A 26064-nucleotide genomic window follows, 5' to 3' on the forward strand; every position below is an offset into this window, starting at 1 on the left:
CTTAGTTTGATTTTAACAAAAATTGAATTCTTGGGGTTCTTTGATATGCTGAATCTAAACATGTGTTTAGATTTTTGATTATGGGCCCAGTTTTCAAGTTTGTCCAAGTTGGGGTCCAAAATTAAACTTTGTTTGATTTCAACAAAAATTGAATATATGGGGTTCTTTGATATGCTGAATCAAAACATGTATTTAGATTTTAGATTTTTGGCCCAGTTTTCAAGTTGGTCCAAATTGGGGTCCAAAATTAAACATTGTTTGATTTCAACAAAAATTGAATATATGGGGTTCTTTGATATGCTGAATCTTACCATGTATTTAGATTTTTTATTTGTGGGCCCGCTATCAAATTGGTTCAGATTGAGGTCAAAAGGGTCCAAAATTAAACTTTGTTTGATTTCATCAAAAATTTAATTATTGGGGTTCTTTGATATGCCAAATCTAACCGTGTATTTAGATTTTTAAATTTTGGGTCCCGTTTTTTAAATTGGTCTACATTAAGGTCCAAAGGGTCCAAAATTAAACTTAGTTTGATTTTAACAAAAATTGAATTTTTGGGGTTCTTTGATATGCTGAATCTAAACATGTGTTTAGATTTTTGATTATGGGACCAGTTTTCAAGTTGGTCCAAGTTGGGGTCCAAAATTAAACTTTGTTTGATTTCAACAAAAATTGAATATATGGGGTTCTTTGATATGCTGAATCAAAACATGTATTTAGATTTTAGATTTTTGGCCCAGTTTTCAAGTTGGTCCAAATTGGGGTCCAAAATTAAACTTTGTTTGATTTCAACAAAAATTGAATATATGGGGTTCTTTGATATGCTGAATCTTACCATGTATTTAGATTTTTTATTTTGTGGGCCTGCTATCAAATTGGTTCATATTGAGGTCAAAAGGGTCCAAAATTAAACTTTGTTTGATTTCATCAAAAATTGAATTATTGGGGTTCTTTGATATGCCAAATCTAACCGTGTTTTTAGATTTTTAATTTTGGGTCCCGTTTTTTAAATTGGTCTACATTAAGGTCCAAAGGGTCCAAAATTAAACTTAGTTTGATTTTAACAAAAATTGAATTCTTGGGGTTCTTTGATATGCTGAATCTAAACATGTGTTTAGATTTTTGATTATGGGACCAGTTTTCAAGTTTGTCCAAGTTGGGGTCCAAAATTAAACTTTGTTTGATTTCAACAAAAATTGAATATATGGGGTTCTTTGATATGCTGAATCTAACCATGTATTTTGATTTTGGACATTGGACCATAATAGGTAAATTAAAAAAAATGAAGTTCTTAGACCACATTCTTTCTGTGTCAGAAACCTATGCTGTGTCAAATATTTAATCACAATCCAAATTCAGAGCTGTATCAAGCTTGAATGTTGTGTCCATACTTGCCCCAACTGTTCAGGGTTCGACCTCTGCGGTCGTATCAAGCTGCGCCCAGCGAAGCATTTTATTTAGTATTTAACTGATAGATGGACGTAGTTTTTTGCAGTTAACATCTACAGACAAATTTGGATTAAATTTTTTGACATGATAAATTTGTAAACTTTCATGAATTGTTTTGAAACTTGAGCATAAGCTAATCTTCAAGATCATGAAATAGCACCTAAAAAAAAGTTAGATTTAAAAAAAAAATCTGTATCTTACTGATAATTGGACTTACTTTTTACAGTAAATATTACACTTTTACACTAACAGCAGCAATTGTAGTGGAGATGCATAGAACCCTTTAAGAACTGTTAGTTTCTTTACAGTTCCTTCTCTGTTTTCCAGGAATTCCAGAATCAGTTATCCACTGCCAGAAGAATTATAGTAGTTGGGAATGGAGGAATAGCTACAGAATTGGTGTAAGTTACAGATGGTAATTTTAATGAAGTGTGTTTCCTTTTCATGTTCTCAATTATTTTTAATGCCCCCGCAACTGAAAGTTATGGGGCATATTGTTTTACCCCTATCTGTCTGTCTGTCCGTCCAATTATGGGTATAGAGTTATTTCAGATAACTCCTCCTACAGTTTGAATGCTAGGAAGTTTTCACTTTGCTGGCTGTTTGTACACAGGGTTTCAGCTAGGATTTTGAGGGCTTTAGTAATTTTTTTGCGAGATGAAAATCAACCTTTTTTGGGTAAAAGCAATGGACCAAAGATATGTATTACTAGCTATACATCTTTGAAGGACTTAGGCATGCTCAGGCAGTTATTTCATAATTTGATAGATGTGGTGCTTAAATATGAAGATTATAATAAGATCTAATAAGGATCCAGATTTCTAGTTTTCAATTTCACTTCAGTTATTTTCAGGGGACATTACTGATCAACAAAATTTGGGTTCCTTTTTTTTTCAACCAGGAATCACAGCATAAATGAACCTGTAACGACTATTTCACTGCATAATCATTATCCTTGTAAAAACGGTTAAATCCATCATTTCTATAAACTTAGAACCAAGGATTTGTACAAATCCTTGTTGGAACGATTCTAATGACTTTATATTGTAAATTGATCAAGAATAGATCACGTTTACTTTCAATTATTAAACGAAATGAAAACAGGAAGTGACAGGAGGATAATAAATTCAGAATGAATCAGGATTCATCTACGGATTGGTTCGTTTTTAACAAAAGGCAGGAAACTATCATATTTCTAAATCTCCTTTTATTTTGATACTAAATGATTTCATAGTTTACGTTTTAATGTCTAATTTATAAGAATACTTTCACGCATGTGCAATACATGTAAAGGAAGCACCTGTTTGACTCGTGGAAATATTTCTGAACATTTTGAATGAATTTCTTTACTCTTTAATCGAAATTATTAAAAGTTTTTTATGAAAAGTTATATAAAAGATGACGAAACTACGACAAACGAATTACAAATTGTGATCGTTTGAGAAATATTGAAATTAAAATGCGAACTGTCCGCGGGGGGAAACATTTTGTTCAAATGACAAAACTATGATATAAACGAACTGCAAATTTTGGTCGCTTGAGAAATATATTGAAATTGAAATGCCGCCTGACCCATTTTACTGGGAAAAATAATTATGATGGTCAATAATTTATGAGATTTATTAATGAACGAATTAGTAGCCCATCCGATGGCTATAAGCGGATTACCTGTAATCACAACTTATAACACCTGTTGTAAACATTAATTAGATGAGGTCATAAACTTGTCAAAAACGTAGAATTATAGTATTTTCATGCGAAAATATTTTTACACTTTTCAAATGTAAGTGACGAAATTGATTTGAAAAACTTTTGTCATTTTGAAAACCTTTTCTTAAATGATGAAAAATGACGAGCACTGTGTACATATATTGAAGGTGTGCATGTGGTCAGGGTTTTGATTTTTATTAATATTTGCTCTTTTGGGAGATAGTTGAACTTTGTCATTTTTATATGCCCATTTACGGGATGTATTATGGTATACCGTTGACCGTCTGTCCATTTGTCCGTCCTTCCGTCTGTCCGTCCGTCCGTCGTCAACATGTCGGACATTAACTCAAAAAAGCTTTAACCAATATGCATGAAACTTTGGTGAATTGTTTATATCTATTGACGTGAGCTCCCTTTCATTTTTTATAAATTTCAGATTTACCGTTTCTGAGTTTTGGGTTTTTTTTCATTAAAAAAGGGGGAATTTTCCAGTTTTCTGACAATAACTCAAGAATGCTTTCACCAACTTGCAAGAAATTTTGGTGAATTGTTTATATCTATTGACATGAGCTCCCTTTTGGACTTTTATAAATTTTAGATTTAATGTTACAGAGTTACAGGGTTTTATTCATAAAAAAGGGGAATTTTCCAGTTTTCTGACAATAACTAAAAAATGCTTTCAGCAGTTCTCATGAAACTTTGGTGAATTGTTTATATCTGTTGATGTAAGCTCCCTTTAGTATTTTATAAATTTTTGATTTTACATTTCTGAGTTATGGGGTTTTATTCATTAAAAAAGGGGGGATTTTTCCAGTTTTTGGACAATACCTCAAAAATGCTTTCAGCAGTTCTCATGAAACTTTGGTAAATTATTTATAGCTATTGATGTAATCTCCCTATTGGTTTTCATAAATTTCAAATATGACGTTGAGAAGAAATTGAACTTTAATTGTTTATAGTCTGACAACAGATTTACTAAGTATTGCGCAACAAATTCAATTCATATAACTTATTTCAAGTTCTTTGACTACATTTATTCAGAAACCTATAATATGTCAAATATTTAATTACAATCCAAATTCAGACCTGTATCAAGCTTGAATATTGTGTCCATTTTTGCCCCAACTGTTCAGGGTTGGACCTCTGCGGGCGTATCCAGCTGCGCTCAGTGAAGCAGTTTATTTGGAGTATTTACTTGCATAAGAGATGCATAGCGTTTCCGGATAACTCCTCCTACAGTTTGAATGCTAGGAAGTTTTCGCTTTGCTGGCTGTTTGTACATATATTGAAGGTGTGCATATGGTCAGGGTTTTAATTTTTATTAATATTAGCTCTTTTGGGAGATAGTTGAACTTTGCCATTTTTGGAGTATATACTTGCATAAGAGGTGCATAGCGTTTCCAGATAACTCCTCCTACAGTGAACCATAGACCTATATGCTCCAATGCTCAACTTGTGTATTTTAAAATAACACTTTGCATCTGCGGGGGGATCATTTGTGTCTCCCAGACACAATAATATCTCAAAGAAAGTCCTTCATTGACTTTGTTATAATACAGTTACTTCAGAGTGCAGTGCGGGGGCATCACTTTGTCTAGTTTAAACTAACATCACATACATACTTTTGATGAATATTCTGAAATTCCTGTCATTTTTGATATATTTTTCATTCATTTAATTTTCATTTCCTACCATATATTTCTGACAAAAAAATCCAGAAAATTCTTTTCCAATAATTTTATTTTTGTTTTCTATCTTTTATTCATTGAATAATGTTTTGAATAGCAATAACTATGTGTAAAAAGTAGCCAAGGTTGAATACGTATTGGGTTATAATTTTATGTCTTCAACAAGGGGTACTATTTTGCATAGTCAATGCTAAACTACATTATTTTTACTGACTGTCAATTTTTAACCAAACCAATATATAAAATAATCTAAAAACATCCAATATTTGAACTAAAGCATGAAGCAAAAGAAAAATTCTTAAATTCTTTGAAGGTATCATGCAACATTTTATCCCATGCAGACTACAATGGTTAAATTTTTTTACACCGATTGAACTGCATTTATTCCTTTTATAGAGCACTTTGAGGATCCCAGGTTTGTCACAGGGTTTGTTTTGTTCAGTCCTCAAAAGGAAGGTTGGGATTGATTTTGGGGGTAATGGCCCAAACCATTTATGAATTAGGGGCCAAAAATTTAGAATTTTCTGGTTTCTGAACAATAACTTGAGTATAAGTCTATGGATCTCTATGAAATTGTACCACAAGGTTCCATACCTCAAAAGGAAGGTTTGGATTGATTTGGGGGTTATGGCCCAAACATTTTAGGAACCAGGGGCCAAAAAAACAAGGATTTTCTGGTTTCTGGACAAAAACTTGAGTATAAGTCTATTGATCTCTATGAAATTGAATCACAGGCTCTTTAGAGCCTCTAATTATTGCTATGAATAATTTGGGGGGTGTGACAGGATGGTAGGGCTCAAGCTATTTCCATGCAATAACTTAAGAACTGTTCAAACAATGCTTTTCAAATTCTAATATGTTATACAATGGATTCATTTTTATTTGTTGGATATCAATTTTTGTGGATGCAGGTGTATTACAAATTTAAGTGTTCAACTTACTAATTACAAATTTTCTATAGGCTTGTATGCAGACTTTGGCAACACCACGAAATCAAATATCTGCGAAGTTTCCCTCAATCCAAGAAATTATGAACCCACAAAAATAAAAGAATCCTCAGTATATGATAACAAGTTGGAGGTTGAATACGATATTGTCTATTTGCTGTTCGTAAGTTATTGTTCTTGATTGATTGGGAAATTGCACTTTATGTATTTTGGTGCAATGAAATAAAAACAGTGAAGGGGTGTCCATAGCTCCAATTGTCCCTGTGTAGCAGGGGTATATAATGATATAATAAGCTAGGTATATAAACACCTTAAGATTGGGCCAAAGGAACATCAGTGTCCATAAAAAGGAAAATTAACATTAGATATTAAAAATCATCCCTTTTGTCATAAATTTTTGTGTAGAGTTTCCGATGTGATTGTGAAACTGTATAAAACAATCTAGGCTGTTTATATTTAATTGTTTACAGATAGTTCCTTGTGGTAAATTTCGGTAGTATATTAAGGGAATTCTTGATTATTAAACGAAAAAATATCATTAAGATTACGGTAAGTGTTGTTGAATTTATCAAGCTTATTATGACAAAAATAATAATTTATTTGCCTTCATCAATGTCTAGATTTTAGCTCACCTGGCCTAAAAGTCCAAGTGAATTTTTCTCATCACTTGGCGTCCGTCTGTCCGTTGTCATCCGTCGTCGACGTTAACTTTTACAAAAATCTTCTCCTCTAAAACTACTGGACCAAATTTAATCAATTTTGGCCACAAACATCATTGGGGTATCAAGTTTAAAAAATGTGTCGGATGACCCGGCCCGCCATGGCTAAAAATAGAACATATGGGTAAAATGTAGATTTAGAGCAAATCTGAAAGTTAAAATTGTTCAGCAGGTCAAGATCTATCTGCCCTGAAATTTTCAGACAAATCAGACAACCTGTTGTTGGGTTGCTGCCCCTGAATTGGTAATTTTAAGAAAATTTTGCAGTTTTTGGTTATTATTTTCAATATTATTATAGATAGAGATAAGCTGTAAACAGCAATAAAGTACAGCAAAGTAAGATCTACAAACAAGTCAACATGAAAAAAATGGTCAATTGACCCCTTAAGGAGCTATTGCTCTTTATAGTCAATTTTAATAATTTTTGGTAAATTTTTGTATCTTTTACAAAAATCTTCTCCTCTGAAACTACTGAGGCAAATTTAACCAAACTTGGTCACAATCATCATTAGAGTATTTTGTTTAAAAAATGTGTCCCATGACCCCGCCTACCAACCAACATGGCTAAAAATAGAACATAGTGGTAAAATGCAGATTTTGGCTTATATCTCTGAAACTAAAGCATTTAGAGCAAATCTGATAGGGATAAAAATGTTCATCAGGTTAAGATCTATCTGCCCTTAAATTTTCAGACAAATCAGACAACCTGTAGTTGGGTTGCTGCCCCTGAATTGGTAATTTTAAGGAAATTTTGCAGCTTTTTGTTATTGTCTTGAATATTATTATAGATAGAGATAAACTGAAAACAGCAATAATGTTCAGCAAAGTAAGATCTACAAATAAGTCAAATGACCAAAATAGTCAATTGACCCCTTAAGGAGTTATTGCCCTTTATAGTCATTTTTCTGTAAATTTTTGTAATCTTTTACAAAAATCTTCTCCTCTGAAACTACTGAGGCAAATTTAGCCAAACTTGGCCACAATCATCATTAGGGTATCTTGTTTAAAAAATGTGTCCGATGACCACGCCTACCAACCAACATGGCCGACATGGCTAAAAATAAAACATAGTGGTAAAATGCAGATTTTGGCTTATATCTCTGAAACTAAAGCATTTAGAGCAAATCTGATAGGGATAAAAATGTTCATCAGGTTAAGATCTACCTGCCCTGAAATTTTCAGACAAATCAGACAATCTGTAGTTGGGTTGCTGCCCCTGAATTGGTAATTTTAAGGAAATTTTGCAGCTTTTTGTTATTATCTTGAATATTATTATAGGTAGAGATAAACTGAAAACAGCAATAATGTTCAGCAAAGTAAGATCTACAAATAAGTCAAAATGACCAAAATAGTCAATTGACCCCTTAAGGAGTTATTGCCCTTTATAGTCAATTTTTTGTAAATTTTTGTAATCTTTTACAAAAATCTTCTCCTCTGAAACCACTGAGGCAAATTTAACCAAACTTGCCCACAATCATCATTAGGGTATCTAATTTAAAAAATATGTCCGATGACCCTGCCTACCAACCAACATGGCGGACATGTCTAAAAACAGAACATAGGGGTTAAATGCAAGTTTTGTCTATTAATTTTTGAACCGTCATAAATAGAGAAAATCTGAAAGGAGCAAAAATGTTCAGAATAATGAGCTCTACCAATTGTCCATATATGTCAAAACTGTTACACAAATTCTTATAGAAGTTATTGCCCATAAATGACAAATTTTACCATTTTTGCCTATTGTCATGAAGACTATGATATTTAGAGAGAAGCATTTTTTTCCCGTTATGCCTTATATGATTTTAATTATAATAGTTAAATAAACACTTTAAATCACAAAAATGATCAGCAAGTCAGGATCTATTAAAAAGTCAAATTTTGCCGATATAGTTAGTAGACTGTCACTTTTCATAGGAGTGATTGCCCTTAAATGAGGATTTTTTTTACCCTCTTTTGTGTTTTGAGCAAAAACTAAAGAAGATAGAGAGAAACTAAACAGACTAAAAGATCAGTAATACAAGATCAACAAAATAGAGATTTTTGTCATGAAGTCTATTCTTGTCTACAATGTTGGAGAGTGTCCTTTGTTTGATATGCACATAGACCAAGGTGAGCGACACAGGCTCTTTAGAGCCTCTAGTTTTGTAACCGAGATATTTTGATAAAAGTTCTCTGTCCGTACGGTAAATTATGTTGACAGTTAAGCCTGGATTAATTCCATATTTAATTTTGTCCCAGATGAACTTCTTAACCTAAAATATCAAGGAATATTTTTAATCAAAAAGGAGTTTAATGTTAGGCTGATTAATGAATAAATAACTGAATAAATTTCATTCAAGAGGATTGTCTGAATATTGATGACATTTAATGATAGAAATGATGCCTCTTGCATTTGTGTTAAATCTAGCTCAGTTCTGATTTGCCATTCTGCTCATGAAATCCACATGAGAATCAGTTATAATTGGAAATAAATACGTTTTTTCTGTGTTCGTATCATTGTATAAATTGATGCTGTCCATCTGTACGCATTTTCAGTTTTTTTTATGATAAATTTAATCACATATATCCTCTTAGTCTAACAGGCTTGTGAGATATGAAAATAATTTGACTGAATTTTTTTCTTCATGTTTTAATTCCTTTAATAGGTCATCTAGATTTATAAATTTCTTGAAAAAATGCAATGTCTACAGAAAAAAATTTTTTTCACACTATCGTGAAGTGACAAGAAAAATGTGAAATAGCTAAAAATTATGAAACATCCCTGATACATGTATATCATTGTCTTGCAAGACTTTAATATATCAGGGATGTTTTTGTATTTTTTAGCTATTTGACATTTTTCTTATCATTCCACTTTAGTGTGAGTACATTTTTTTTCTATCTTCTGCAGACATTGCACTTTTTCAAGAAATCTATATATTTAATTATCCATCAGAATGACCACCGTAGACTGCTGATGCTCTAACAACCAGATATAAACATAAATATAAATAAATAGACAAACAAGCACGTGCAATGGTATAATAATGATTTTTCTAGGTCTGTTTGTTTTTCGTGTTATAGATTAAAAGTACATTTAAATCGTTTTTACCTGTATGAGAATGATTTCTTGAGGGCCAGATAAGGCAACAAAATAGTTATTCCTGGTGGCTCCCTTGTTTCACTTTTCAATTCTTACATTCTTTTCTTTTTAATGAATGAACACGCTGAACGCATGTTTAAAGCATGCACAACCCAGATTCACTAAGGTTCAAATTAAAGTTTGCATGAATAAGGATTCAAATGAGGTTCAATTATTGATTTACAAGCCAATCATACATCAGCCATTTTTTATGCCCCCGCGTAGTGGAGGGGGCATCAAGATTTACCCTCGTCCGTCCGTACGTCCCAAAATTTGTTTCCGTTCTCTAACTTTAGTTTGCCTCAACCAAATGTTATGAAACTTATACACAATGCTTATTACCACAAAACACAGATCAAGTTTGAATTTTGGTGGCTTCACTTTTACCGTTCTAGAGTTATACCCCTTTACAAATGCGTTTCCGTTCTCTAACTTTAGTTTGCCTCAACCAAATGTTATGATACTTATGCACAATGCTTATTACCACAAAACACAGATCATGTTTTGATTTTGGTGGCGTCACTGTTCTAGAGTTATGCCCTTTACAAATGGAAAAATTGCTGAATTTTTCGTTTCCATTATCTAACTTCAGTTTGCCTCAACCAAATATTATGAAAACATTTTTGATTTCCCTTAGGTTTCATAGGCAGCTCTTATAGCCTTTCTATGTGTAAGAATGTCATTACAGGCTACCTTTGAAAGTACTACACACAACACTGCCCTTATTTGTATACAGTTCAATACTGTTGGCCTTATTCTATCAAGTTTTGAAGAAGAAAAAAACAATACATTTCTAGATCTGTCTCTTGCATATTTAGTCCTCTACCGACGAAGTTGAAGGGGACTTGAGGTTTGCACACCGTCTGTCTGTCTGTCTGTCCATCCGTCAGTCCGGCAAATCAGTTTTCCACACTTTTTTCTTCGTGCTTGAAGATATTGATTTGATATTTGGTGTATTATTTTATAATGACAAGTTACAGATTAAGTTCGAATTATGTTCTGGTCTGATGATTTTGTGCAGAGTTATGGTCCTTGGACTTAGAAAATTCACTCAAATAATCAGTTTTCCGCACTTTTTTTCGTCATGCTTGAAGATATTGATTTGATAATTGTTATATAGTTTTATCATGACAAGTTACAGACCAAATTCGAATTTTGTTCCAGTTTGATGATTTTGTGCATAGTTATGGTCCTTGGAGAAAATTCAATCAAATAATCAGTTTTCCGCACTTTTTTTCGTCATGCTTGAAGATATTGATTTGATAATTGGTATATAGTTTTATCATGACAAGTTACAGATCAATTTTCAAATTTTGTTCCGTTCTGATGATTTTGTGCAGAGTAATGGTCCTTGGACTTAGAAAATTCACTTAGATAATCAGTTTTCCACACTTTTTTCGTCATGCTTGAAGATATTGACTTGATATTTGTTATATAGTTTACGCCATGACAAGATATAGATCAAGTTAGCATTTTGTTCCAGTACAATGATTTTTTTACTGGTAGGGGACTATGTATTGCCATGCAATACTCTCAGAATGCTTGTTTATTCCGCTGTCTTTCTGTGACAATTATTTGTTAGCTCACAGTTGTCTGCAATTGACATTGGAAAAGAATAAAATTTCAAAGATTTACTTACATCATGTGTTGTTTTGCACCTTCATTTTTATTTTTAAAAGCTTCCAATACAATTCATAATATTTCAGGAGATAAAAAGTAAAATGATAAAAATACTGAACTCCAAGGAAATTTCAAAACAGAAAGTGATAAATAGACGGTTTAACCAATTTTGAATGAAAATAGATATTGATATTAAAGGTACAAAAACAAAAGATTAAATGCAATTAAAAGATTAAAAAACTTAAAGATTACACACAGATAAATTTGCTCTTTCCACTAGCTCTTCATTGTCAATAAAAATTTATATGGCCCTCCTTAGGGAAGCAACTTCTAATAACAGAGTCAAATAGGTTATTGGCAAATAGACAAAATTTTACTGGGTTTGTACTTACATGAGCAATTAATGCAACAGGTGCCACATGAGGAGGAGGATCTGCTTACCTTCAGGAGCACCTGAGATCACCCATGGTTTTTGGTGGGGTTCGTGTCTCTCAGTCTTTAGTTTTCTATGTTGTGTTTTGTGTACTGTTGTTTGTCTTTTGGTCTTTTTCTTTTTTTGCCATGGCGTTGTCAGTTTATTTTTCGACTTATGAGTTTGAATGTTGCTTTGATATCTTTTGCCTGTCTTTTACTTCACCATGTTGTTGTGGACCTTAATATTTTTTTGGGTTCAGATTTCTTTTAGTTTTCCCTTATATTTAACATATGTATTTTTTTACATTCTTCCTTATAGTTTTTCAGTTTAACATTTTTGTAAAGACAGAATAAAGAGTGTGCTTATATTGGAAATGTGAAGTTTTGTATAGATGATATAATTGCTGTCCTTAGTAATTTGGAAAACAGAAGACATTTTTGGCATTAAAAAACAAACTTTGATTTGTAGTGAGTTTAGAGGAACAGTGTTTTGCAACTGATCCAAAGTGATGACACTGAGATTGTAAAAATGCAAACATACACATTTTGAGTTTCTATATAGAGTGCTTATATATCCAAAACTTTGGCATATACATGTATACACCTTTTGAATATATAATTAACAGAGGCCTGAAAAGAACAGATGAAACCACATGTCACCTTTGTTACCTTAGCAGCAGTTAGTAATTGTAAAGACTTCAATATTTATTGTCGATGAATTTATTGAAGTCATGGGAATTGCCTTTAATTCAAAGCACTATAATTGTAATAATAATAATAATAAATTCTTTATTTTAGAGGGTAAACACAGTTAGTTCCAACAAACTAATCTTTCCTGAGGCCCTCACATACAAATTACAATACAATCAAAAACAGATATTTACATATATATATATTTAATTAACAGTCAAGTAGTTCAATGTATTATTATAAACAAGATAACAGATTAAACTCTTCAAGAGGTACATGTAGTAAAAAATAAAAAAAATGAAACAAAATAAAATAAAAAATATACAAATTAAAATAATACATTGTAGAAAACAGAATCTTATTAGGACTGTGTCAAGTACTTCTTGATACTTTGTTAAAAAGTAAAAGTGTTTTGGGCTTTACGCATTTTGTTTGGTAGTCCATTCCATAACACTGATCTAGAATAAACAAAAGATTTCTTAAACAGCTCAGCTTATGGCTTAGGAACTATCAGATTACCTTGAGTAACACCTCTCAAGGAGTAAGGATTATTATCTGATTTCAGTTTAAACTTTTCAAAATTCATTATTGTCGAAGAATTTATTAAAGTCATTGGGTAATGCTTAATTCAAAAGCACAGGCGGTACTTTGACAAGGCTTCAATATTTATTGTCTAAGAATTTAATAAAGTCAATGACAGTATTTTGACAAGCTATATATATATATAAGTCTATCCTAAATTGAGGTAAATTATATGGCCTTTCAAATACCGTTTCGATTCCTAACATCACTGAAGAAACATTTATTGTCGAAATCCGGATATGGTGTACACATTTTTGCACCTCATGTTTGCGGTATATCATCTTTTTCGCAAGTTTATTGTTTTCTGTTTGGTATTAAATTATAATAAAGATCCATTTGGTTACATCTTGTGATCCGTTTATTTGGCAATCGCCAATGGCAGTCAGCAGGGTTTAAGAACATCCGTTGTTCGACCTGTTAGTCAAATGCATTTTGTTTAAATATACTTTTTCACTTTTTTGGTCTTTTGGAAAATGTTGTTTGTGCTGTATTTAGACCCCTCTACCAAGAAATTTGTTTTGCATGCACACATATAAAAATTGCGGTTTTTATCCAACGCAATCATAGGTTTGAACGTTGTTTTCAATTTAGACTTATTTATAAATGCTTCTGTATACAATTTACTTATTGTAACCAAGAGATCTCTTTTAAAAGTTTCTGTCAATTGAGAAAAAATAGTGCTGTTTTGGTTGTTCTTAAATTAGTTTAAATTGGTCTTAATCCTGTCATCAAATTTGTTCTTGTTAAACTTATTTAATCATATTTAGAACAATGTATGCCAAGGAATAAAAACTATTAAGTACATGTAGGCATCTAGATTTGAAGCTGAATATAATAAAATTATGAATACCCCGGTATATGTAGATAAATTTTCCTGGATACTGTAAATTCAGAAACTATTGCGATGTTTATATTAATGCAAAAAATGCGACAGTATCAGGTTCGCAATAATAAAAACTTGTATCATAACTTCAGTAGAGAGTTCTGTCTAAATATTTTTGCAATCACATTAATTAGATTTTGCATTTTTATACGCCCGTTTACGGGACGTATTATGGTATACCGTTGTCCGTCCGTCGTCAACATGTCGGACATAAACTAAAAAAACGCTTTAACCAATTTGCATAAAACTTTAGTGAATTGTTTATATCTATTGACGTGAGCTCCCTTTCGTTTTTTATAAATTTTAGATTTTACGTTTCCGAGTTATTGGGTTTTATTCATTAAAAAAGGGGGGATTTTCCAGTTTTCGGACAATAACTCGAGAATGCTATCACCAACTTGCAAGAAATTGTGGTGAATTGTTTATATTTATTGACATGAGCTCCCTTTTGATTTTTATATATTTTAGATTTTACATTTCCGAGTTACAGGGTTTTATTCATAAAAAAAAGGGGGATTTTCCAGTTTTCAGACAAAAAATCAAAAATGCTTTCAGCAGTTCTTATGAAACTTTGGCGAATTGTTTATATCTATTGATGTTAGCTCCGTTTAGACTTTTATAAATTTTACATTTTACATTTCTGAGTTATGGGGTTTTATTCATTAAAAAAGGGGGGATTTTCCAGTTTTTGGACAATAACTCAAAAATGCTGTCAGAAATTCTCATGAAACTTTGGTGAATTATTTATATCTATTGATGTAAGCTCCCTTTACATTTTCATAAATTTTTAATATGACATTGAGAATTAATTGAACTTTAATTGTTTATAGTCTGACAACAGATTTACTAAGTATTGCGCAACAGCACAGTGTATTGCACAACAGCAAGAAATCTTTAATTGAATATAAATTCAATTCATATAACCAATTTCAAGTTCTTTGACTACATTTATTCAGAAACCTATAATATGTTAAATATTAAATACAATCCAAATTCAGACCTGTATCAAGCTTGAATATTGTGTCCATTTTTGTCCCAACTGTTCAGGGTTGGACCTTTGCAGGCGTATCCAGCTGCGCTCAGCGAAGCAGTTTATTGACAGTGTCAAGGATACTCAAAAATAAATGCACACATTAATTTCTGAATTTACAGTATTCGATGGAACAGGTTAAATTTATTTCAAAACATTTTTGTATAGCCTACAGCATTCTGTCATGGGAGGCAGACATGCGATCCTACATTTTTGTCTGTGGCATCAGCATTTAAGTTCAGTCTGTGGGTGGGGAAAAAGTTACATACATATCATGCCTTTTACTAATTAACGTATTTAATTCACGAAGAGCGTAGCTTTGAGTGGATTACCGGTAAATATGTTAATGAGTAGGATGTGGCTATATATAATTTGTAACATTAATGGGCGATGACACATGTCAAAGGTATAAACTTAACTGTACTTTTCATGAATTAAGTATGTCAATCAAATAGTGGAGCTTTCTATGAGAAAACGTCTCTTATTTTCAGAAAATGAACTCATGGATCAGATTTTTTAGTAGGATTTGATTTAATGATAGGTGTATATATATATATATAGGTTAGTATAAAATATAGAAATCAGAAGATGTGGTATGATTGCCAATCCACAAGAGACCAAATGACACAGAACTTAACAACTTACAAGGTTTACAAGTTTGGCTAGTGTTCGGGTAACCCTCTCTCCCTTTTCCTGAATTTATTTTTTGATATATTGTTGTGGACGCATTTTGTTTAAATTTAATATGACATTTTATGGTCATTTATTTTTTTATCAAGGTCATTGATTTCATTGTTTACTAGGCCAAGGAGGCAGAGCTAGACAGTGAAATAACAACTTCTGAGATGGAAATTTGAGCACTGATCTAAGCTCCTCCGATTCTTTGCTTTTCCTATGAGAAGCGACACACGGCGGGACCGGAGAGTGCAATAACTAATAAATCATTCAGTGAATGCACTCCTCTAAAAATAACAGAATTTAACTCACTCGAAGATCAAAGCAAAAATTACCATTCATGTTACAATGGGTACCTAATTTTTGCAATCAACTTCTCCTACAGTTTTCAACCCAGATCCTTGAAGCTTCACATTAAGATTGCTCATAGGTTGAAGTTGTGCAGCTGCTATAAAAGGAATTGGTTGAAGATTTTTTTCCATTTTTCAAGACTCTGGAACTTTATGGAAAAAATTTATGAAGGAGGGTACATGTTTTGTGTAATCAACTCCTCCTACAGTTTTCAACCTAGATCCCTGAAATGTCACAGGAAGATTACATATATATTGATGTTGTGCACCTGCTTTATTATGGAATTAGGTAAAAAAAAATGTCTCCTACAGTTTTCAACCAAGATCCCTTAGACTTTACAGAAAGATTGTACAATTGTTGAAGTTGTGCACCTGCTATTATAGAATTGTAAGAAGAATTTATGTCATATTTTTCCTGATTTGGGAACTTAGTTATTTTCCAGCAAAATTCCCCTTTCCCTTCATGTAATTGCAACTACATTGTAAACATTCTACATTAAATTGTCACAAATATTACAGCCTGGCCATTTTAGACTTTTATTCATTTTTTCTTAATATATTTCAATATTTTACAGATAAATGGACTTAGTTTTTTCGGCAGTTAACATTGATATATATTTTAAGGTTAAAGTTTTCAAGACATCAATAACTTGTTAAAATTTATTGTAGAATATTATGAAACTTTAAAATCGAGCTTATTTTATGAGAAAATGTTAAAAGCAAAAAATTATGAATATTTTTTTAATCATTTTTCAGTATTTTTTATTGAGCCTGCGACTTGCAGAAAGCGAGTCATAGGGATAGTGATCCCGCGGCAGCAGCGTTAGCTAACTTCTTAAAAGCCTAATATTTCAGAAGGTAGAAGACCTGGATGCTTCATACTTTGTATATAGATGCCTTATGTTATGAAGTTTCTGTCTGTCATATGTCCATTGTCCTTGACCTCATTTTCATGGTTCAGTGACTACTTGACAAAAAAGTTAAGATTTTTTGTAATCTTAATTTCTCTCTTATTATAAGTAATAGGATAACTATATTTGGTATGTGCGTACCTTGCAAGGTCCTCATGCCCGTCAGACAGTTTTCACTTGACCTGGACCTCATTTCATGGATCAGTGAACAAGGTTAAGTTTTGGTGGTCAAGTCCATATCTCAGATACTATAAGCAATAGGTCTCGTATATTCGGTGTATGGAAGGACTGTAAGGTGTACATGTCCAACTGGCAGGTGTCATCTGACCTTGACCTCATTTTCATGGTTCAGTGGTTATAGTTAAGTTTTTGTGTTTTGGTCTGTTTTTCTTATACTGTATTCAATAGGTCTACTATATTTGGTGTATAGTATGATTGTAAGGTGTACATGTCTAGCTGGAAGATGTCATCTGACCTTGACCTCATTTTCATGGTTCAGTGGTTATAGTTAAGTTTTTGAGTTTTGGTCTTTTTTTCTATTACTGTATGCAATAGGTCTACTATATTTGGTGTATGGAATGATTGTAAGGTGTACATGTCTAGCTGGCAGGTGTCATCTGACCTTGACCTCATTTTCATGGTTCAGTGGTCAAAGTTAAGTGTTTGAGTTTTGGTCTTTTTTTCTAATACTGTATGCAATAGGTCTACTATATTTGGTGTATGGAATGATTGTAAGGTGTACATGTCTAGCTGGCAGGTGTCATCTGACCTTGACCTCATTTTCATGGTTCAGTGGTCAAAGTTAAGTGTTTGAGTTTTGGTCTTTTTTTCTAATACTATATGCAATAGGTCAACTATATTTGTTGTATGGAAGAATTGTTAGCTGTACATGCCTGCCTAGCATGGTTCATCTGACCTTGACCTCATTTTCATGGTTCATTGGTCAATGTTTAGTTTACTTGGTTAATGTTAAGTTTATGTGACAGTTGTAATAAAGCTTTATATTTAGGACTATCAACATAATATCAATGATTAGTAAAGAAGGCGAGACATTTCAGTGTGTGCACTCTTGTTGAGTTTTGGTCTTTTTTCTAATACTATATGCAATAAGTCAACTATATTTGGTGTATGGAAATATTTTATGATGTACATGTCAGTCTCGCAGGTTTTATTTGACCTTTACCTCATTTTCACGGTTCATTGGTCAATGTTTAGTTTTCTTGGTAAAGTCTGTTTCTTAGAAACTATAAGCAATAGGTCAACTATATTTAGTGTATTGAATGATTGTAAGGTGTACATGTATTTCTCGTTTGGTTTATATGACCTTGACTTCATTTTCTTGGATCATGTTAAGTTTATGTAATAGTTGTAGTAAAGCTTTCATTTAGGACTATCAACATAATATCAATGGTAAGTAAAGAAGGCGAGGCATTTCAGCGTGTGCACTCTTGTTGTGTTTTGGTCTGTTTTTCTAATACTGTATGTATATTTGGTGTATGGAAATATTTTTTGATGTACATGTCAGTCTGGCAGGTTTTATTTGACCTTGACCTCATTTTCACGGTTCATTGCTCAATGTTAAGTTTTTGTGTTTTGGTCTATTTTTCTAATACTGTATGCAATAGGGCAACTATATTTGGTGTATGGAAATATTTGACGATGTACATGTCAGTCTGGTAGGTTTTATTTGACCTTGACCTCATTTTCATGGTTCATTGCTCAATGTTAAGTATTTGTGTTTTGGTCTGTTTTTCTTAAACTTTAAACAATAGGTCAGCTATATTTGGTGTATGGAATGATTGTAAGGTGTATATGTCTGTCTGGCAGGTATCATCTGACCTTCACCTCATTGTCATGGTTCATTGGTCAATGTTCCGTTTTCCTGGTTAACTTTGTTTCTTAGATACTATAAGCAATAGGTCAACTATATTTGATGCATGGAATGATTTTAAGGTGTACATGTCTGTCTGGCAGGGTTTATTTGACCTTTACTTCATTTTCATGGTTCATTGGTCAATAGATATCTAAATTCTGTGTATGGAATGATGTATTAAAGGTGTACATGTATTTCCAGCTTGTTTTTTCTGACCTTGACCTCATTTTCTTGGATCATAAATGTTAATGTGATACTTGTAGTAAAACTTTATATTTAGGACTATCAACATAAAATCAATTGTCAGTATAGTAGGCGAGACATTTCAGCATGTGCACTCTTGTTTTTTTCAGTTGACATTTAGATACAGTCTGGGATTAATTTTTTATTTTAGACATAACTCACTTTGTCAAATGTCATGGAATGTTATGGAAGCTTAGACAAGTTTTTTCAGAATCAAGAAGAAGAAACTGAAAAAAAAAACGTTTGCGATATCACCGGCCGCGCGGACACCGGGGACTCCGCTGTAATTTTTCTAGACGTTTTGTAAAATTTTTCCTTTTTTGTGATTTTAGATCAAAAACAGATCATTTCAGAATCTCTGTAGCAACAGTTTCTGTTCATTTTTTTATTGTCTAAACCTCTTCATATCTAAATTTTTTGTCAGTATAGTAGGCGTGACCTTCACCTCATTTTCATGGTTCATTGGTCAATGTTCCGTTTTCCTGGTTAACTTTGTTTCTTAGATACTATAAGCAATAGGTCAACTATATTTGATGCATAGAATGATTTTAAGGTGTACATGTCTGTCTGGCAGGGTTTATTTGACCTTTACTTCATTTTCATGGTTCATTGGTCAATATATATCTATATTCTGTGTATGGAATGATGTATTAAAGGTGTACATGTATTTCCAGCTTGTTTTATCTGACCTTGACCTCATTTTCTTGGATCATAAATGTTAATGTGATACTTGTAGTAAAACTTTATATTTAGGACTATCAACATAAATTCAATTGTCAGTATAGTAGGCGAGACATTTCAGCGTGTGCACTCTTGTTTTTTTCAGTTGACATTTAGATACAGTCTGGGATTAATTTTTTTTAGACATAACTCACTTTGTCAAATGTCATGGAATGTTATGGAAGCTTAGACAAGTTTTTTCAAAATCAAGATGAAGAAACTGAAAAAAAAGTTTGATTTTTTTTATATTTTTCTGGAAAATGGGATTAAGTGTTTGGCATTTAATGCTTGAAGATATATTGATTTGATATTTGGTATTTAGCTTTACCATGCATGATAAGTGTTGTAATGTTTGCATGGTAAACCTTCTAAAACAATATAAATCACACTGTCTGTCAATCTGTCTATTAATCTTGTTGATACAACTCCTTTAGTGAAACTTTATTCACAAGAAAAACTTTTCATATATTTTAGTATAAACAGATTTAGTGTTCAATATTTTCACCAGGAGATATTTGGACTTATTTTTATTTAATATAGAAAATATTACAAATTACTGATTAAGTTATCATTTTGTACCAGTATAGTGAATTTTTAAACGGTAGGGGACTACGTATTGCCATGCAATACTTTCAGAATGCTTGTTTTCTTGCACTTGCTCAGGTCTTTAAAAAAAAAAGTTTTTATATAAGGATTTTTGCTAATGAGATCTACTCTACTTTACAGCCACTGATATTACAGTGTGAACACGACAACACGATTTTGTATCAGCAGGTTAAGTACCATGTGTTTGCTCTCTGTAATCATGACCATTCTATTAAAAAGTTGATTTTAAAGTTGTTCATTTTCAAACTGGCAAATGAATAAATGGAGGTATAAAGTACATGTATTGAGACAGCAACCATGCAACACAAGGTAATCAATATATTACATCTGTACAAACTTAACAGATGGATATAACCTGCAGGTTTCATTTTGAATGAATTATTACCTGTTTTCTACATTGCTTTTGTGGGCATGCAAGTACTTTTAAGTGATATAAAATTAATTCTATTTTTAGCTCACCTGGCCTTTTACCTAGCCTAAAAGGCCAAGTGAGCTTTTCTCATCACTTTGCACCCGTCGTACATTGTCGCTGTCGTCTGCCGTCGTTGTTAACTTTTACAAAGTACTTGCTCTTTAATGATGATTTTTACCAATATTTTTAAGTTTTTGCCTACTATCTTGAAAACTATAAAAGATAGATAGCCACTTTAAATAGCAAAAATGATTAGTAAGACATGATCTGCAATAAGTAAAATTTTGCCAAAATTGTAAGTTTACTCTTTATAGGAGTGATTGCCTTAATTGATATTTTTTTACCATTTTTTGTGTTTTGGGCAAAAACTAAAGAAAATACAGAGAATCTGTAAACAGAAAAAATTATCAGCAATGCAAGATCAACCAAAAAAAGTTTTTTGTCATGAATTCTATTCTAGTCCACAATGTTGGAGAGTTTCCATTGTTGAAGATGCTCATAGACCTAGATGAGCAACACAGACTCTTTAGAGCCTCTAGTTTTGTTGTTAAATTCCTTTGATAGTCTTTTCAAATACTATAATCCTTTGAAGTATGGAACTTATTCTTTTTGTCGAGCCTTCGACTTTTGTCGAGAAAGCGAGACATAGCGATCCTACATTCTGTCTGCGTCGTCCACAAATGTTCACTCTGTGGTTAAAGTTTTTGAAATTTTAATAACTTTCTTAAACTATCCTGGATTTCTACCAAACTTGGACAGAAGCTTGTTTATGATCATAAGATAGTATCCAGAAGTAAATTTTGTTAAAAAAAAAATTCCTGTTTTTCCGTATTTTACTTATAAATGGACTTACTTTTTCTGCCAGGAAACATTACATTCACTCTGTGGTTAAAGTTTTTAAAATTTTAATAACTTTCTTAAACAATCCTGGATTTGTACCAAACATGGACAGAAGTTTGTTTATGATCAAAAGCTAGTATCTAGAAGGAAATTTTTATTAAAATTTTGCACTTGTTTATCCATATTTTACTTATAAATGGACTTAGTTTTTCTTCCAGTTAACATTACATACAGTCTGCAGTTAAATTTTTTAAAACTTTTATTAGATTCATAAACTATCCTGGATTTTTACCAAACTTGGACAGAAGCTTCTTACAATAAAAAAATTGTATCGAGAGGAATATTTTTATTAAATTTTTTCCTCATCTCATTTTTGTTGAGCCTGCGATTAACAGCAAAAGTAGGCGAGACACTGGGTTCCGCGGAACCCTTACAATTTTTTGTTGTTGTTGTTGCTTTAACTGCATTGGTACTTTAAAAGAAAATTGTCACAAAATGTAATAAAAAAATTGTACTTTACATGTACTGTTTATAAATGTATTGCCATTGATTTTAGATGTTTATGTTGTGTCGCTATTTGAGAACAATGATACATAACCTTGGCATAAGCTCTATTGTCCTGATTTTGCAGGTTTATTGTCCTGATCTGATCATCATGAGCCATATGTCCTTGACAGTATTGTCTGTGATATATAATTATATTTATCGTTAAAACGACTATAAATGTCAAATTGATTAGGTTTTATTTATGATCGTGAACAGTACATTTATTATGTGTCCTTCAGTTGTTGATGCCATTGTTGTTACTACCAAAAGTTACCATTAGAAATTGATATAGAGTTTATCATTCATCTAATACTTTAATTGGTTTAAAAATACTTTACAAGGATTGTCTGCAGTCAGCATGATCAGAGCAGAAATGCTAAAAGCACAAACTTCAGCAATGTAAACAGTAAAATCACAATGTACAAGCCACTGCTTTATTATCAAAATTAGAAGATGTGTATGTATTTTTTTTAAAGATCTTTTGAACATTCAATTTCATTTGTATAGCAGAAACAGATTACGATTGGATTTAAAAGATCCCCAATTAACTACGGTAATGTGATAAAATTTGCTTCAATTATTGAAAACGGATGCATGGTGGCAGCGCAGATAAATGCCCGATCGGCGTGTTATCACATTCTTGACAAACTGAGTCAGTATCTTTTATTTCCTTGACAACTCAGTAGGGATAAGAATGTGCTAATTTCTCGTTTAAGTTTCTGTTAATATAATACATAGTAAACACATCACATGATGCACTAGTCTCGCTGAAATTATCAAATCACGCGGTCTGCTGACTGCAAGATTTAGGCCGTACCTGTTTTGTTAGTGTAAAGATAAGTGAACACAACAGGGGTCCAGTTTAGGTTTATCACTACCTTTGATAGTTAAAACAAAATAGTACAATGAAGTGATCATTCTTTAGATCCTATCCAGTCAATGTCATGCAATTTATTTATGATATGTTATACTAAAAGATATTAAAGTTACAATATTATGTGTATTTGAATCAATACTTGTCAAGAAAACTTTTTATGCCCCCACCATGGCAGAGGGGGCATTAAGTTTTACCCTTGTCCGTCTGTACGTCCATCCGTCCGTCCATACGTACGTCCCAAAATTGGTTTCTGTTCTCTAACTTTAGTTTGCCTCAACCAAATGTTATGAAACTTATACACAATGCTTATTATACCCCATGTAACGGGTTGCGGAGGGTATAATGTTTTTGACCCATCCGTCTGTCCGTCTGTCCGTCCGTCTGTCAGTCCGTCAGTCCTGTTTCTTGTCATCGCAACTCCTCTCAAACCACAAAACAGAATTTCACGAAACCTTTTTAGATAATAAGGACATACTATGTAGTTGTGCATATCAACAGGAAATTGCGATTTAAATTTTTTTTCTAGGAGTTACGCCCCTTTGAACTTATTTGCTTCAATGTACTACTGCAACAGTTTGTCATCGCAACTCCTCTGATACCACACAACAGAATTTCATGAAACCTTTTTAGACAATAAGGACATACTATGTAGATGTGCATATTGACAGGAAATTACGGTTCAATTTTTTTTCTAGGAGTTACGCCCCTTTGAACTTATTTGCGACAATGTACTACTGCAATAGTTTGTCATCACAACTCCTCTGAAACCACACAACAGAATTTCATGAAACTTTGTAGATAATAAGGACATACTATATGTAGATGTGCATATCGACAGGAAATTATGATTCAATTTTTTTTCTAGGAGTTATGCCCTTTGAACTTATTTGCTTCAATGTACTTCTGCAACAGTTTGTCATCGCAACTCCTCTGAAACCACACAACATAATTTCATGAAACTTTGTAGATAATAAGGACATACTATGTAGATGTGCATATTGACAGGAAATTATGATTCAATTTTTTTTTCTTATACAATTTTTTTTTCTTACACATATTTTATTTTTCCAATGACAATGTGGGGACATGGGGTATGTGAGCGCGCTCACTAAGGTTCTTTAATTACCACAAAACACAGATCAAGTATGAATTTTGGTGGCGTCACTTTTACCGTTCTAGAGTTATGCCGCTTTACCAATGGAAAAAATGCTGAATTTTTTGTTTCCGTTCTTTAACTTTAGTTTACCTCAACCAAATGTTATGAAACTTATACACAATGCTAATTACCACAAAACACAGATCAAGTTTGAATTTTGGTGGCATCACTTTTCCAGTTCTAGAGTTATGCCCCTTTACAAATGGAAAAATGCTAAAATATTCGTTACTGTTCTCTAACTTTAGTTTGCCTCAACCCAATGTTATGAAACTTATGCACAATGCCAATTACCACAAAACACAGATCATGTTCGGATTTTGGTGTTGCGTCACTTTTACCATTCTAGAGTTATGCCCCTTTACAAATGGAAAAATGGCTGAAGTTTTCATTTCCGTTCTCTAACTTAAGTTTGCCTCAACTAAATGTTACGAAACTTAAATATTAGCAATGTCTTTGACGAGTTCGAAAATCAGTGCTGATTAATAATTTTTGAAAGAGTTATGCCCCTTGGAAATATTAATTATATGGAAAATTGCCTTATAAATGCTCTAATGTGTACAATTCTGGCCAGATTTTTATGAAATTTATATTATAGGTTTATATCATCAATGTCTTTGAGGAGTTCAAAAATCAGTGCCGATCAATTATTTTTAAAAGAGTTCTGCCCCTTTGAAATATTGATTTATATGGATAATTGCATTGTTAGCGCTCTCATGTGTTCAAATATTGCCAGAATTTTATGAAACTTATACCATAGATTTATATCAGCAATGTCTTTGACACTTTCGAAATAAGTTCTGATTAAATATTTTTAACGAGATATGCCCCTTGGAAATATTGATTATAATGGAAATCACATTGCATTTGCTCTAAAGCCTTCATTTCTTTAAAATATTAAAGGGGCATTAGCTGTCAAATTCATGTTCACCGATTTGACTCAAATTCTCATATTTGATTTATAACATACTAAAACGTATATCCAAATAACAATAAGTCTGAAATAAACAATGAACAATGCATGGGCCTGATAATATATATCAGCATTTCGTGTGTATTTTAGTCTAGACGCCATCTAATTAACTATCGCGATGACCTCCGAAGACTGCCGACGGTCACATAACCCGATATAAACATAACTATAAATAGATAGTGACCTCGTATAATTGGACTTTTCTAGGTCTGTTTGATTTCATGTTATATGTTAAAAAATGAGTTAATCATCGTTTTTACCTGAATAAGAATAATATTTTGTGGATCGAATCAGTCAACAAAATGGTTCACCTTTGTTTCACTTTCAATGTTGACATTCTTTTTCTTTTAATGGCTGAACACGACTTATACATGCGTAACCAATCTCGAGCTAATGGGTTAAATTGAAGGTCACATGAATACGGATTCAATGAGGTCGAATTATTCACTTGCAAGTGAATAATTCATCAGCGATGTTTCTTAGCTTATTTTGACAAAATTGTACTAAACTGGCTGCTAAAAGCGAATTATTATTTCACTATTTCACTTTCATTAATGATTGAACCAAAAAAATCATATTTAAATGTCACATGTTGAAAATGACTTAAAGCAAATTGTCCTTTGTTTGACTCACTGGTACATGTGTAACAATCTTGACTTAATTTTTGGTTATATCTCGTAGCTAATGCCCCTTTAATAAAAAGTTTTAAAGAACAACAAAAAAGTGCTTTCTTTAGTTATTGCCCTTGTACCTTGGGTAGATAAAATATGTGCAACGCGGGGGACATTGGAACTCTGTTCTTTTATAAAAATAGGTTCAACTACAAATGTACAACCATGAAAATTGAACAAAGGTAGATATCTCCAACTAAAATTTATATTTGCCTAGCTAAATATAATTCAATGTCACAAAATTGCAAAATGAAAGCAATCTTTACCCTTCAGTGCTCACAAGCACTTTGATTATACTAAATGCCTATCGGGAGGGATTGTGAGTGATTTTCATATGATGAAGACATAATCTTTCAATCAG

The 26064-nt window shown here is 32.3% G+C and overlaps 1 protein-coding gene across 1 annotated transcript in view; it reads left to right on the forward strand.

Moving 5' to 3' along the window:
* LOC127725773 (pyridine nucleotide-disulfide oxidoreductase domain-containing protein 1-like) overlaps positions 1–26064 on the forward strand; it is a 79106-nt gene that overhangs the window by 26317 nt on the left and 26725 nt on the right. The window contains exon 6 of the mRNA XM_052233044.1: positions 1777–1850. Within this exon, the coding sequence (XP_052089004.1) occupies positions 1777–1850 (74 nt within the window). The remainder of the gene's footprint in view (positions 1–1776; positions 1851–26064) is intronic.

The sequence above is a fragment of the Mytilus californianus genome, unplaced genomic scaffold (assembly GCF_021869535.1).
Source record: "Mytilus californianus isolate M0D057914Y unplaced genomic scaffold, xbMytCali1.0.p SCAF_15, whole genome shotgun sequence".
Classification (NCBI taxonomy): Eukaryota; Metazoa; Mollusca; class Bivalvia; order Mytilida; family Mytilidae; genus Mytilus; species Mytilus californianus.